The sequence below is a fragment of the Calypte anna genome, chromosome 4 (assembly GCF_003957555.1).
Source record: "Calypte anna isolate BGI_N300 chromosome 4, bCalAnn1_v1.p, whole genome shotgun sequence".
NCBI classification, from domain to species: domain Eukaryota; kingdom Metazoa; phylum Chordata; class Aves; order Apodiformes; family Trochilidae; genus Calypte; species Calypte anna.
In genome coordinates, this window is record NC_044247.1 from 10,941,795 (window position 1) to 10,958,146 (window position 16,352).

Consider the following 16,352-nt stretch of genomic DNA (forward strand, 5'->3'; position numbering starts at 1 on the left):
AGCCGGGCCTGCCCACGCTCGGCACCTCCAGACCCCTCAGGTAGGGAGTTCCTTCGTGGGTCCCCTCCTTCACACACTTCACTCACCTCCACCATCGCTTTTTCAGCCCCCACCCCCCGGGTCTTTTTTTTAATCTTCCCCTCACATCCAGGTGCCTTACGCCCACTGACCTCTCCCCCTCACCTCCCCAAGCCCCGTGAGCCCTCCCGGGATGCCGTGTGTGTGTGTGTGTGTGTGTGTCCCCTGTGTCCCCCTCACGTCCCCCTCACGTCCCCCGTGTCCCCCTCATGTCCCCCGTGTCCCCCTCATGTCCCCTGTGTCCCCCGTCCCTCTCTCCCCTCACTGAGGCGGCGCGCGGCAGAGCGGCCGTTAACGGCTGCGCGCGCGTCACCGCCCCCTCCCCCTGCGGGGGATTCTCCGGCCCGCGCTGACGTCACCCCCACGCCGCGCAGGCCCCGCCCCCTCCGGCCGCCATGTTGGGGGGTGTGCGCGGGGCAGCGCAGAGCGGAGCCGCCCCCGCCGCCCGGCAGCAGCCTTAGACCCGGGCTCTGGGTCCGCCGCTGCCGCCGCCGCTCTCTATGGGCGGGAGGAGGAGGAAGGGGAAGGGAGCCGCTGCCCGCCGCCTCTGAGCCGTGCCGCGGGACCGGGGAATGCGCAGCGGCTGGCGGTCGCTGCCCGGCTAAAAGGAGAGCCGGGACATGGTGCCGTTCGCTCCGCTGGAGGACGCGGAGGAGCCGGAGCCCTGCCACAAAATGGAGCTGTACGTGAGCGGCGCCGAGGTCAGTGCGGGGCGGGGGGGAAGGCGGAGCTCCCCACGCCGCCGACGACTCCCCGCCGGCACCTGCCTCACCGCTCCCCGCCGCTTGCGGACGGACGGAACGGAGGAGGAAGCGGGGAGGGCGGGCGGACCGCAACGCCCCCGGCCTCTCCCCGGTGGCCCCCACCTCTCCCCGGCAGCCCCCGGTCTGTTCCCCCCCCCCCGCCGGATCCCGGCGCCCTCTGTGGCGGCGCCGCCGCCGTTCCGCCCCCCCCTTCCCTCGGGATCCCCCCGGCACCCGGCCTGCGCACGCCGCCGCGCCGGGACCGCCCTTCCCGGGAGCTCCGTCCCGTCCCAGGAAGGCGGCGGCGGCTCCAGGAGCGACCCGCGGCCCCCTCCCGTCCCCTCCGCAGCCCCGGAAGGGCCCGGCCCCGCCGCCTTCCACCGCGGCCCACGCCATCGCCTCCCGGCCCCGGCTGAGCCCCGCTGCGGGGCTCGGGTGGGGGGGGCGGCGGCGGCGGCTCCGAACCGCGCTCCCCGGGCGGTGCGGGCTGCGGGGCGGCCGGAACACGTGGGGAGTTCGGGGAGAGCCACGGGGGCGTGCGGGGACCGGGCGGTGCAGGCCGGGGAGCTTTGTGTCTCCTTCCCACCCGTGCCAGTGTCATTGCCGTGGGTTCTCCGTTCACATTCAGCTCTGGAGAATTTTTATAAACTGGGTTTTGTGGCCGTAGCGCCCGTGGAAAGTTCCTTTTAACTTCTGAAATTGATCTGGGTGAGCATCTGGATGTTGTCCCCAGGAGAGGTCCCTTTGCTTTCCCGTTTAATAACTGCACAATAATTGTCAGATGCTCAACGAACAGAAGGAACCTGGCTGAGGTCTGGGTGCTTAAGTGTCCTCAAGAACAAGGAACAACTTCAAAAGTGTCTTCGAGGTATTGCTTAGCACTCCAGGTGCATCCATAAGCAAGTACCAAATGCTGTTTAAAAGCAAATTATTAAATGGCTATAATTAATGGATGTAACCTATCAGAACGTGACACTGGAGTATTAAAACTTTTGCACTTTAAAATCTGAAGCGTAGGACTGTCTATCAAGTATCATCAAGTATGACAAATAAAAAGATTACACCTAGGTGTATTAGACACACAATCTTATCTAGAAGAAAGCTTCTTGAAACTGGTCATACTTGCTTGCCATGATGCGGTGGGGTTTTCTTATCACAAGCAAAAAGTTCTGTAGAAAATTCATCTCGGACCTCAGAGTGTGCAAAACAGGCAAAGGTTAAAGTTTTGGCAAGAAAGAATATCCTTTAAAAGCCTTGGTGAAATTTTAGTCTTTAATAAAAACTTATGCGTGGAAAGGGAAAAATAAAAACCAGCAATTCACCGTAGGAGTAAAGCCATGAGATTTTAAATGTCTTAATTTTTTTCTATTATTATTTTCAATAGCTGTGTCTACAGAGTGCTACTTCCAAGAATTGTAATTACTGAGTATGCATTTCTACACCACAGCTGCTACACAGTAACACTGCAAAGTATTCTAATGATCTAATAATACTCGATGCAATCCCTGAACTTCAATATTAGAGAAATCCTTATTATGTTAGTGAAGCTAAAGGTAAGGATTAAAAAGTCAGCAGAAGTATTAGGCTTACTATTAACCTTATGGGCTGTAAAAATAATAGGCTGTAGTTCAGGTATGAATGTCTCAGAACTTTCTTCACCCTGATGATGCTGTCTTTAAGAAAACTGCAATACATCAATGTTAACCAGTGTTGCAGCTGAAATGTGAACATTTGTGGTGTTTTAGTATTTTTTTATCCCTCCACTGTGGTTTTTGCTGTTTTCAGGGTATTGTGTTCTGTGCTGCTTTTGTGTTTTGCCATAAATAGAGGATTGGCAGTGAGCAAGAGGCTGGAGAACCAGCCCAGAAAAGCTCACCAGATACTTCTGCTGAGGATGGGGACATGGAAGTTATCTTCAAATCCTTGAGAGAGTCAGGGCTGGTAAAAAGACATGAGCTTGGTGATATGAGAACCTGGTTCTGCAGTCATCCTCCTCTAGCCAGCAGGTCATGGGCTGGTGGCTGAAACAGCTCTGGGTTCCTAACATCTGAAGAGGAATGTTTGCAACACTCTTTCTTCAAATTTTTTCCTCAAGCTTGTACATGAACAACTTACTCAACAGGGGCTGCATAGAGCTATTTCAGTTGTACTCTGATTAAAATGAGGCATCATGTTTGTTACCACTGTGTTACATTTGGCTAGCAGTGTTTGAGACTTCATTGATACCAAAACCAGTCTCTTCAAGTCGTGTGTAAGTTCCCAAAATATGTTAACAAATACTTGTTACTGTCATAACACTTTGTATTAAGTGCATCTCAGGGGTCTGCAGTACTTTTCATTTGTTGAAATTCTGTATCCTCGTCATTTGAGGATTTCACAAAGGTTGGCTTCATATTAAAATTCTGTTGGTTCACTTTTCATGTTACAGAGTTAATTGCAGCTTTGTAGTACTTACCACAGCCTTATGTTGACACTCTGGTAGAGCTCAGTGACCCTGGCCTCACTGGAACAGCAGTCAGCAGTGTCACTGTGAATTGTTCTATATTTTGAAAACTAGCTTATTTGCACTTGCTGGTGCTTGTTTCCAGCAGCTCTAGCAGAGGAGGAAAAATCTGAGAAATGTTTCTCTCTGTGGAGTCTGCTTGTTGACTAAATTTAGGATGATGTTACCAGAATCAGTGAGGTGCTGCTTGTGTTGATGAAGTGAAGAAAAAAAAACAATTGGCAGGGGAAGGATGTGATCTTGAAGGAAGCACATTTTCATGCTTTAAGGCATTAAAACCAACATGAACTTTTGGAAGTAATTAAGGACTAAATTATTTTGCCCCTTTTCACGTTGGTGGTCTTTGAAGTGCTGAGGATTACATTTTAGACTATATTGTGTTGGTCCTGTCTGGTTTTGTGTTCTTATGACAGTGTCACTTGTGAAGCACTTTTGTCACTGTGGGAATTCCTCAGGCAGAAGGAAGGGTTGATGTCATGCAGGTTAAATTTCAAATATTGAGTGAAATTCTTTCCTCTTAAATATTGGATTACTAAGTATTTTCATGGTAATAAAAATAGGTATGAGGGTGTCCATTATAATCAACTGTTATAGATTTATTCAAGTGTGATTGCAGGCTACAAAGAAACAGGAAATTAAATGTTAACGTTTTATTGACCAAGCTGAATGAAATACAAAAATACTTGGGCAGAATACAGTAATTTTGCAGTTTTCTGCCCTTTTAGTTGAAGTAGTCTTGCATGCATTTGGAAAGAGAAGTGTAATTGACTCAAGTGCATGCTGGTTTCAATATGTGAATATTGTCAATTGCATAAATGTTTAACTTTATCCTTATACTTTTTTTTTTTAATTAATACTTTAGAAACCAGTTGCTTAATTGGGTGACAGTGACAAGGAAGACAAGGCTGGAACAACAAAGTGAAATTAAAGTATTCTGCTGGAAAACTGGGCTGCATTGGAAGCTGCTGCCTTCCAAAAGCCATGTTCCTGAGTTGAGCTTTGCTGCTGGTGTACATAACCCATCACCCGTGCCAATTTAGATAAATGCATCTTTGATTTTGACCAATGTTTTCAGTCCATCCTCTTAAGCATGTTCTGAGCTTGGTCTGTCAAAGGCCACAGAATTTTGTCAGTGTTGGGAGTTGCATAACTCCTTTGTGAGTAATTCCTGGCAGTGACAGGGATGACTCAGCTACCTAGTTTCGTGCATCTCTGAAAATCTCCACAATTAGGTGGTGTTATGTTAGGAAAAGAAAGCAGTAGTATTGGCCATAACTTGAATTAAGTGCCCTCAGCCACTGCAACAATTTACAGTTCTGCTGAGAACAAGCTGCCTTGAGAAAAAAATGGGGGAAAAAAAAAAAGCATGTTAATACTCTTAAATGGAAAACAATGAGTTTCTTTATTTATTGAGAAGCTCTACAGTGTAATTGTAAGGATTCTGTTTGGGCTTTCCACTTTGAAAGACAGTTTTGGAAATCTGCTGTGGTGGTGGGAGTCTCTAAAAGGAGCAAGGGGTCTGTCTGTTCCCCCAGGATGGCTTTGGAGAGACTTCACAGTAACTCTAAACCAGAACAGTATGGTTTGTTAACTTTAAAATTAATATTTAAAGATGTAATTTTTTGTTACATTAAGAATATAAAAAATAAATTTTGTTGTTTTCACTGAGTTTAAATATTGCTCTGTCCCAGTCTTCTTTAATCTGCCACTGAACACCATGTCCAGAGCTTTGGTTATGGAGTTAAAATCATCTCCCAGAGAGGCAGAAATGAGAAGATCTCAAGTCCTTCACTAGTTCAGTGATCCCTGTGCTTATGCTTGGGTTTGTGTCTTGTCCTAGCCATAACTACTCTGAGGCACACATGATTCTCCCCTGATCTCTGATAATGGGAAGGATCAAAATGTTCTTTTAAAATCAGTAATTACATGTTTGTTATCCTGTCTGAACTTGTGACTTATTTGCCACAGGAAAAGAACTTTAGAACTTTCCCTGGTAATTGGTTATGGCTTTAGGGATTTATTTCATTTTTTTGAGGTAGATGGTTTTATTTTTCTCTTTTACTTGCCATGTTTAAAGGAGGTGGGAGGGAGTTACTTGGCCTCTTCTACTTGCGTGCATGAGCAAGATCTTTTTAAAAAAACCTGTTGCATGGAGAAAACTTGTGGATGTTTTATAGGAAGAGCAGGTGCCTTTACGTCTTAGGTTTTTTTCACAATAACTTTTAGACTTTTTTTTAAAAAAATAACTTCTTACCTGTGGCTGTGGACAGACTCCCAAAGTTCTCAGGAAATTCTGTAGGCCAATATGTTGCTAATTAAATTAATGATGCAAATTCTTTGCAGCTGTAATTCCAAATAAACGAGGAACAAATGTGGTTGTCTTAACAGGAATTTTTTTTTTCCCTGAGTATTTTGTTCCTCAGTCCTCTCAGGATAATTGGGGTTTCTAATGTAGGTTTCCACTCTTCACATTTTGAAATAAGCATTTGAAGTAATGCTTTTGTTTGTGGGGAAGCAAACTGGTTTGTCTTGTGTTGGTGTGGAAGAACTGAGAGGTGTAGGTCTGGTGACTGTAGCTGTAGTAACTTGGCAAAGGGAGCACAGTGAAGAAGGGACTGGGGAGGATGCAGAAGCTTTTGTTGATCCTGAGGTAGAATTTTACCTATTTGAAACCAGGCAAAATTATCCGTGAGTGATGATGAATAATTCTTTCTACTTCTAATAATACTTTGATTATAAAATTTTTAGATCTGTGGATTTGGTTTTTTTAATTATTTTGGGGTTTTTTGTTTGTTTGTTTGTGTTTGGTTTTTTACCTAGAAAATCTTTAGTTCTGTTTGAATGGCTTAAGGAAGACACATAAAAACAGTGCAGAATAAACCAGCTTTATGTCTTGTGCTGTTTTTCTGTGTAGACATTTTTGCTGACCACTTGTCTAGCTCCTTTCAACCTAAACCTATAGACCCACCAAACTATAATTAATTCACCATGTAAATTATTAAAAACATTTCTTCCTAGGGAGCAGGGTAGGGGGGAGATGCTTCTTATCTTTGGTAGTGCTGGGTTTCATCTGCTCTGTTGTAATTAACAGAAGAAAAACATGGGCAATTGGAGTTAAGCTTTTTACCAGCCCACAAAAGCCCTTTGGATATTCTCCCAAGGTAACAGGGTATAGTCCCAGCTAGTCATGGGATCCATCACAGCTATTTAAGTTGGAAGGCAGAGGCAGTTCAACATTGAAGGATCTAGCCTCTTATGGCATTTACCTCTGAAAAAGTAAGTTTCTTACCTGCCAGGTTGTCTGACCTTAACTTGTTCTCATTTCTTTATGTAGTGCTTTTGGTTATCTTTGTGCTTGGCAACAACATGGAATACTTTAACTTGATTTTTTTTTTTTAATCTGGAAAGTATTGACACTGTTTGCCTAAAAGTCTGAGTTTAGTTTGTGTTTTATTGAAAGTTAATATTTAAAATGTTCAGTTAGTTTTAGACCTTCAGCAGTACTGGGCAGCCAAGTGACTCCAGAATGAAACAATATCCTTCAGAATAATAGTACTTGGTTCATTTCACCTCTTTTCTTACAGATGTGCTTTCTAATTCTCAGTAAGTTAAATTTATGCATTCATAGACAGTAAATAATAACTCAGGTTAAATTAGTTCTGTTCTATATATGTTTGTGCATAAATATTCATGAATAAATAATTGAAAGGGGTCCTAGTTGGCTGCAAAAGCAGAATTTTGTATTTGGTTTCCCTGAAGGTGGAAATTAAGTATTAATTGCAGTTTTTCTTTTTTTGTCTGAGAGACAAGAAATTTCTGGGTGCTGAAACTTGGCCAGTAGAAGTAACTATAGGACAGCAGTGATTTGATTTTTTTCATTGCTTTTGTTTTCTATACTGAATAACTAGCACACTACTAGTTCTCTAACACTGCTAGACTTCTGTTTGCAATCCAGTGGGTTCATTGGCATTTATTGTTTTACTTTGTGGTTTTAATGGATAGTGACCAATGCTCACAAACAAGTAAGGCAGAAGTGAAGTTGTGTATATCAGGCAATAAAAGTAGATTCATGCACTTGAACATAAAATTCTTTGTACTAAAAGTTGGCAGGCATCCCAGTCTCTGGTGTTATGGAGAGGCTGGACAGGAAAAAAAAAACAAAACACATGAGTAACAATGAAGGGGGAAAGTGTATGATAGGAAATTTTTAATTAAGACAACGTTTGATTACCTGCCATAAAAATCCAGTCACTTACTGTATTTGATTTGCCAGAAAGCTGAAAGTATTAAAGTATTTCTACCTGGCATGCTTAGGAACTTTGTAAATCAAATATCATGCTGGATTCCTATTCCATCTGATTGCCTGGAGTTAAGCTACTGTTTTCAGTGTGCCCACAGATCTTCTGGCTAGTGATATGGTTCCAGAGTTTAAATGTTAGTTAAAAACCTTGGAAAATGTTGGCCATTCTTAAAGAAAAGGTGAGCTGAATATTAAATTCACCTCAAATTAAAGCCTATTTATTTCTGAGCACTTCAAATGGAAACTCATTTTTCTTACCAGGTCCAAATAGGATTTTTGAGAACTTGGGTGGGCTTCACATGAATTCATGCTTGAGTCCAATGTAGTGATATTGTGAAAATAAATGGCATGGCAGTGAAATATCTGAAACGAGGTTGGAGTTCAGATCTTGCCTGAACTTTGGCATCCTTTCTTGGTCCATCCAAGTAATTCATAAAGTAACAAATACATTGGGTGTTCCATCCCTACAAGTATTTAACTTGGGGAAAAAAAACTGCAAAAAAAAATATGTAGCAAGAAGAGTGAAAGTGACCAAAGCTTTATGTTACTTTCTTTGATTTATTTTTTTTTATTTTTATTTTATGATGATGCAATCCAAAAATAAGTGCCTGTATCTTGTTACAACAATTGGAGATTTAATTTTATCAAAATCATTAATTTAGGATTTAGCTCTTAAAAGCTCTGCTTGAATTCAAGAGTCCTTGAAGAGGCAGGGGAAGTGGTTGAGTTCACTGAAGTGGTATCAGCTATCACTGGGTCTCTGCCTCTCTGTCAAGTTTTCTGGTCTGGTTTTTGGATAGGGCATTTTGTGATTCTTTGTAGTCCTGTAGTTTGCCAGCTCACGCCATATTGCAGTATCTTAAGCATTTATTTTAGATAAATTCAGAAGAAAAAAAACTCCACCTCATTACCTTGTTCGGGAATTTAATTGCTTAACTTCTGTTTTCAGGAAAGAAACCCTGGGTTTTCTTATGTTGTTTCTACTTAGTGTTTTGTGAAATCTGTGGCATGGAGTTAGTGATGCCGAACAATTAACATAAATTAGCAATTGTCACTAGCAAAATCTATAATTGGCTTCACCCCTTTTATCAAGTATTCCCACTTTTTAATGAATGCTTTGCATATTGAAACAGAGCAAGTCCTTTGTATTTCTGTGTATTTTTTCATTTTGGTTGTGAAAAAACAGTGAGTTGTCACTTAAGGATAGCTTAAACTAAACTTATCTATAAATAAACTTATTGTGACTGTGGGCTTGATATCTTTGTTTGAAGTGTGTGAAGGGGGTAGGCAAATGCTGGCAAGTATTGTGCTTATTTAAGAGCTTGACATTTAATTGCTTCTATCCAGATTCTTGTCATGCTTTTTGCCTCTCAGGGGTATTATTTTTAAAATTGATCCATAATACACAGATCTATAGTTTCTAAAGTACCTCGTTAAAGTTTGAGTGTTCTGTTTGCTGGATATTTAAACTTTTGAAACAAGCAAGTTTTTAGAGGAATGGAATTTTTTAAGGAAATGGGAGTTATTTTTATGCATCATAATTCTGTGGTAAGTATTCTTCATTCTGCCTGAGGACTTTTCCCTCTGCTCCAAAAAGACTTAAAATCACTTCTGAATCTTTTCTTCTTAAACTGCAAATTAATTTTCAGCAGCAGTTTTTAGGTTTCTGAAAAGCATCTGGACCATAAATTTTGTGCACAATGGAAGGATTAGTGTCATCTTGTATGGATGGGATCTGTAGCTTTTGAACATGAAATTTTATAGTAATTCCAATTAAATTAGTTTGGAATGGCATTTACAAAGGGATCAGCTACATGATACATAAGGAAGATGCTAAATATAACTGCTGTGCTGTAGTATTTGTTTGAAACTGCAGCTTGAGAGCAACAAGAACACCAGTTTTCATTAGTGTGTTCTGAAATGTAAATTGCTCAAGTTATAAACTCTGTGTATTTTAAATTGTTATGTCCTAATGATGACTTTTTGTTTGTTTGTTTGTTTTTCTCTTCTGTATTCCCCTTCCCCTCTCCAGCTAAATGGCCTTAAAATGGCAGATGAGCCTATGGAAGAAGGTGAACCATATTCCTACCATGTAAGTATAATTGATAAATGTTCACATGAAGCATTCATTAGCATGCCTTCCTTTGGAACCAAAATGTATTCATTCCCTGCTCTTTAACTTTCAAACCCATCATTTTATTTGGACAGATCTGAAGAGGCTCTTAAGTCTCAAAGCTGATTCTGAAAATAAGTACCTGGGTAGGGGCTGTAAGTGCTTTCTTTGGGGAAGATTGCCACACAAGGCAATGCTGTAAGGAAAACAGATTGCATGTGATGGAAAGAGCATTTACAGGTCCCTTGACCTCAGAAAATATTCAGCTCAGCCATGAACCTTTTATATACCCTGTGCTTAATGTTGCTCTCCTTACACTGTCATCTGTTCTTTTGTGGTTTTTTTAATGTAGTTGCTGTACACTCATCTAGAGGTGATTTAATTCCTGCTATTTTAGAACAGAATGAATTTTTACACCAGTATGTTAATTTGCCTTTTATGTAGAAATGTCCCAGATAGACCAAATCAAGCATGATTTTTGTCCGGTGCCTTGGTGATGTGCACATGTAGGAGATGCTGAAATGAGTGTTCTGTTTTCTGGCTAAACTTAAGGCTAAATTCTCTGTGTGGAAAAAATCATGGAAAAATTAGCATGGAAAAAATTACCATCAATTTTAAGCACACACATTCATGTGGTTTTGATCAGGATCATGCAAGGAAGGTATCAAGTAGATCTTATTGCCAATTGTAACCACTGCTTTGTATTGCAATGTTATATTTTTTAAGTGATTTGGAGAATAAACTCTTGGGGCTTGAGACATGCAGTGCTGGGACATTTCATGGTGTGAAGTCAATAAACCACTGGTGTTATAGTCATCTGACATGAAGCAAAAAAAGATGAGCAATGGCTTGTCTCAATCTTTCACTGTACTTGATCCAAAAAGGATGTTGCTGAGCTTGTTTGTTAGGTGCTTGGGGCTGCATACCAGTGGAGCTGGAAGGAAGGGAGATGGCACAGAGCCATAACTGATTGCAGCATTTTGTTCACTGCTTTTGTCTCCTGGTGAACCTGCTGGGAATCGTTCCCCTCTTGTGCAAGGCTTGTGGGAGCTGAGCCCCGAAGTAGATGTGCTGCTCAGGCAGCAGAGAGAAAATCAGATAACCAAATTGGCAGTTCATGGAAGCCAGACTGTGAATTGAAAATGAACCTGCTTATGTATCTGCTCAACTCTTTACCTGCTCATTTCTTGTTGATGATGCAGAGGTCCTTTCATACCTCAGTCACGCCAGTTTTTAGTACTTAAGTGATAGGTAGGTAGGTGAAATTATAGAGATACCTTTTGCAAAGGTAAAATGCTTCATAAAAACATCTCCTTTCATAAGTCTGAAGTTATTCTTTCTTTGCATGGCAAACATTCTTCTCAGTTCACATTTAGAAAAACTGTCAGTCTCCTCAGCAACCACATGTGATGTCACAGGCTAATGACTCAAGGTGGGTGATAAACAGAGAAACAGGTGAACTCTTAAAAGATCTTTTCTCATGCAAAGATTCACACTGTGAAGGCATACAAATTAGGATGCTCAAGTAAAAAGGCTTCTAAATAGAGTATTTACATATTTCATAGCACCAGTCATTAAGTCTGTGGTATAACTTGGTGTATAACTAGACAACTTGCTGCTTTCATTTGTCATCAGATGACTTGAAATGAAAGTGTTCTTACCTGCCTTAAATTCCAGGCATGTGTTTAAAAAAAAAAGAAACACAAATGAAAAGGTATATGCATCTCCCCTATGAATATATAGATACAGAGTCAACAAGATGGATGTTGGGATGTGTACACTGTATTATCAGCCAATGTCAGCTGGGGGTTTTTTGTCAACAAAGAGGGAAATAAAGTGGCTTAGTGTGAATTAACTTTGTTATCCAGCAGTGTCTGGTGTTAATACTTACCTCTGCTTGGGAAGCAGTCAGAACAAACAAGAATATGACATAGAGAGGGGAGGGGAAAATATTTCTGTGCAATAACAGCTGGACTACAGTTTGTGAATATATTAAGAGGTTAGTTTGAAGCAAGACTTTCTGTAGAACATAAAATGATGTTCTGTCTTAAGCCCAACTGTTGCATCAAATCATCAGGTCTTTTTCTGTCTATGTTCATACCTGTTAATGAGGGGAAGCAATGCACTGTAGGTTGGTAAGAGTCTTTTCTGCTTTTTCCTAAATGAGCCTTTCAAGATTAAGAACTCAAGAGAGGACAGGAGGATGGTTGTTAATAGTTTGGATACCCTAAAAGCAAATCAGGTGGGATTTTGGGTTGTGTTTGCCATGCACAAGAAGTTCATTGGCATTCTTGACAGGGTTGAGGGTTGCTGCTCCTTTTCAGCTGAGGCTGCTGTTGTAGGCCTTAGCATGAAGGTTTTAGTTTCAGATGTTCTTATTTTGACATCTTGCTTCGTTTGGCTTAAGGAAACTTTTCCTACACCATAAAAGCTGCAATACATAATCTTGATTTGTTTTCATCACGTCTGTTTGTCCTTTCACAATTGTAGCTGCTGTTGCCTTGCTTTGCTAAAGAGGAGAGTAACTGGAAAAAGTCAACAGAACACAAAGCTTCTACCTACCTCAGAATTACCTCTCTGGAGGAGCTCTCCACACAGGATAGGCTTCCCATGAGCTCTTCACCCCAGAGCTGTGGTTCTGTTGGATCCAAGAATTCAGGGTTCCTAAGATGACTCAGCTCTTATTTGAGCTCTTCAAATGATGCATGTTCCTCCAGCTACTACTGAATGACCATATTTATTATTCACTGCTGTGAAGAGTAATAATTACCTAAAATGTTGAAATTCCTTTTAGCTTTCACTGAGACTATTTCAGGAAAGGGGGAAGATGAGAGGAGTAATCACTGGGAAAAGTGAAGGCTGCTAAAGCAGAGGTGAAGCACAGAAGGATCATCCTAGAAATGCTTTAAAAGTCTGTGTATTTATTCCTTTTGTGTAAGAAAATCCATCTTTGCTGTAGCTGTAATATTTATGATAAAAGGAAACGAGCAGTCTTTGAGCACTTTGCCTTAGTTTAGAAATTTTGGATGCATTTATTTAAAATAAGATGGATGGGATAACTCTTCATTTGAACATCTTACTTTTATGCCTTGTTAGAATCCCAAATATAAAAAACCACACAACCCAAACCAATCAAACAAAACAGAGAACAAAAAAAAAGCAGACATTTACATGCACTTCTAACCAGTGTTGCCTGTTCACTGTTGTATTTTTGTTTGCCTTGAAACAATAGGATGAAGGAAGTGTGAAAGAAATTCCTATTACACACCATGTGAAAGAAGGATGTGAGAAAGCAGATCCAGCACAGTTTGAGCTACTTAAGGTTCTTGGACAGGGATCATTTGGAAAGGTAAGATGATAACCTTGCTTTTCATCTGATGCCACTTTGGACATTTGTCCTTATTTTCATGTTTTACTTGCCTTATTTCAGTTATAAAGCTGACAAATCTGAGTAGAGGTGGATGTACAGCCTCAGTCTGTAGTCAGGAGGACATTTTAGGGCATCAGTAGACATCCTAAAACATCAGTAGACAAATACAGAGAATCCAGTGATCTGTCTCTTAGCTGAGGGTGCCTGACATGCTTCTTGACTTTTTTCAATATAGGAAATCTGTAGTGATGTAGATACAAAAGAATGATCGTGGTAGTTTGGAACTTGAAGCAGGGTAACAGTGAAATAAATAACCTGTGACACGTATTTCAGTTTTTAATTTTGTTATATTTGTCAAGCAATCTGCAGATAAAAGACACTGAGTGAACAATTATTCAAATAAGTTATGGAAGAAAGATGGCAATTTTTTGTTAAAATAATTTTTGTAATGTTCCACTTGGTATTACATTGCAGAAATGAAATGAATAATAAATGCCTGAGTCACAAGTTTGAAACACATTAATTGACACACTCAGCCTAGTGTATGAGAAGCTAACTTAGTTTTTAAGACCAGACCCTTAAACTAGATGTTTTGCAACACAAAAGAGACAATCAGCTTTACATATGTTTCTAGTTTTCTGTTTTTCTGCTGGTTTTGTCTGTATTGTGGCAGGAACAAACCTGCAGAGATGTTTGAGAGGGGAAAAATAGAATTAGGTATTAGGAAGGCATCTGTGAAAATGTGAGTTTACAAAGTAGACTTTAAAATATTTCATAATTTTTACAACTTAAGAAACATTTCTTTATCTGGTAGTGTTGGTAGCCAGTTCCCTCATACACTTCTCATCCTCAGGACCTAAAAGGCTCCAAGCATTTGTCATTCCTGACTTGAGATGTCTTCAGCAGATCTGGTATGGACACGTTAGTCCTGACTCAGATTCTTACTTTGTGGAGTTCAGGCTTTGAGTAGTAGTAACATTTAGGTTGGAAAAGCCATTTAAGATCATGAAGTCCAACTGTTAACCCAGCACTGCTAAGTCTACCAACTTCTGACAGCCTAAGGGATGCTCTTCCTTGAAATCCCCCAAGCTTGGTGAGATGTCTGTGTTAGAGCTCTGGAAACCTGGCAAGTTTGTTCAGGAGCCAGCTTGAAGAATCGGGCAGTTCTGTTGCACATCTGAGCAGAGCTCTTTTGGCTAATATTTGGCTAATATTTGTAACTTTCTGTCAAAAAGAGAAAACAAACAACAAAGATCAGTGGCTGTTGCATTCATGGTGTTTGTTTCTCCAATTCATGTTTCCCAGGGATGTCCCTTTGGATTTAGCAAACAAAGTTGGTTTGCTTTGGCTAATAGAGTGCTCCAGCCTATCCTCCTTCTCTCTTTTTTGGCATCTGTGCAGGGTTTAACATTATTGCTTCACAGAAAAAAAGGGTTAAACCTTGTACCAGGTGCTGAATTTCTTCAGCCTTTGATAATGTCCCGAGGCATCACCACCTCCTGCTGAAGATGTCCTTAGGTGAATCACTTTGCACAATATCTGTCCCTCTTGGTTGTGCTTAACAATTAACAACCAGTTGTTGCATATCCACAAGGTGCAGGATTATGGAGACCTTGTCTGTAAATGAAATAGATGGTGCTTGAGTAGTTTCCACAGTGGCAGATGTTTTGGTCCTTAGGAGGATTTGTATTCCCTTATATTCTCACTAGCTGCTAGTTATTATGCACTAAAATACTTGGATGTTCTTATTAATATTTTACTTTCTAGAGTTATGTGTGTATCAATCTACAAATGTTATTTTCTGGTGTTTGCAATACTCCCTATTTGAGCTCCAATGTCATGTAATTAGGAAGAATGTAAACCAAAAAAAATGGTTAACCTTGAAACATCATGTTTTTCATCTAACCAGAGCTTGAAATAAAAGCAATCCTGTACTATTTAGTCAGTGGCAGCATATGTATTTCTACTTCTGGAAAGGAAAACCTGAGAAGTTTATTTTATATTTTTAAATTGTCTTTGTAACACAACCATTCCTTTATTTATTTATTTAAAAATAATTTCTAAACATCTTATACTTCTGATAAAGTATACATGTAAATAAATCTAGTACTAATAAAAAAGTGAGGTCAGAGAGGCAGTTTTGGGTTAACTCTTGGTTTTATCTTGTGATTTGTACTTTTTTTTACAGGACAAACATTCCTCATAACTCAATTAATACTCTAAGAACAACTTAGAAATGGGAGCACACACCAAAGAATTTTGAAAATTGAAATCCCTAGGAATTAGTATTATTAGTAGAGGTAGATGAATTTGGACTTGATTATTCTAACTTGCTTTCCTTAGTGTCAAGTTATGTACCATCTATTTCTAAAACTCTTCTGGAAAGGAGAGAGTAGACAAACCTGTTGGAGTGGCTGTTCCAGAGGCAACTTTGGGTACTTTGATCTTCAGTGGTGAGGTTTTTTGCTTTCATCTTGCCACTTGTACAGAATTCAATAGGATAGCCTGATACCTATTTGGGACTTGGGTCTGAAACCTCAAAAATCTCTTGGGAGGTGGCAGACCAGGCAGAATTGTTGTTCTCCAAGAATTTAAACACGTTTATGTAAGTGTTTTTTGATCAGTAGTTATTTGAACAGCTTGCTGTAGGAAAGAATTTGTATTTTCCAACTAGAGAGCTTGGTGGTGTGTGTGCATCTGGTCTGGTGAAGGGAATGCAGTTTTGCCCTTCTTTAAAGGTGTGTACTTAGGAAAGAACACCTGAAAGCTGTCTGAAATGAGCAGAAGGTTTGCAAGTGCTTTGTGAGAGTTGCTTATTTAATTACTAAGCTTGCTTATGCAAAAAGACTTCTTGTGAATGTTTGGTATCTCTTTATTTCAAGAGTTTTGAGGGATGGGATTAAGAAAATGGTATTTCCTTTTCTGTACTATTGAAGTTAAAAGTAAAGCTATAATAAAGATAAAAAGTAAAGTATAATAAAATATAATAAAGGAAAGTAAAGATATAGTTTTCTAGTCAGGCTGATTTAATGTTCACACAGTATTTTTAGCAGTAATTTGAAAAATGTGGTTTATATTACCAGGTCTTCCTTGTACGGAAGATAATTGGTCCTGATGCTGGGCAGCTTTATGCAATGAAAGTATTGAAAAAAGCTTCTTTAAAAGGTATGTGTGTCTTTTGAACTGAAACTTTAAAAAATGGCTTTCAGTGCACCTGTATCTCTTTTGTTTTCAATCTTTTCTTT

General features: G+C 40.3%; 1 protein-coding gene across 1 annotated transcript in view; it reads left to right on the top strand.

Moving 5' to 3' along the window:
- Positions 1 to 459: 459 nt before the first annotated feature.
- RPS6KA6 (ribosomal protein S6 kinase A6) overlaps positions 460 to 16,352 on the top strand; it is a 39,218-nt gene continuing 23,325 nt past the window's right edge. The window contains exons 1-4 of the mRNA XM_030448939.1: positions 460 to 779; positions 9,657 to 9,716; positions 12,970 to 13,086; positions 16,191 to 16,272. Coding sequence (XP_030304799.1) covers positions 699 to 779; positions 9,657 to 9,716; positions 12,970 to 13,086; positions 16,191 to 16,272 — 340 coding nt within the window. The 5' untranslated portion in view covers positions 460 to 698. The remainder of the gene's footprint in view (positions 780 to 9,656; positions 9,717 to 12,969; positions 13,087 to 16,190; positions 16,273 to 16,352) is intronic.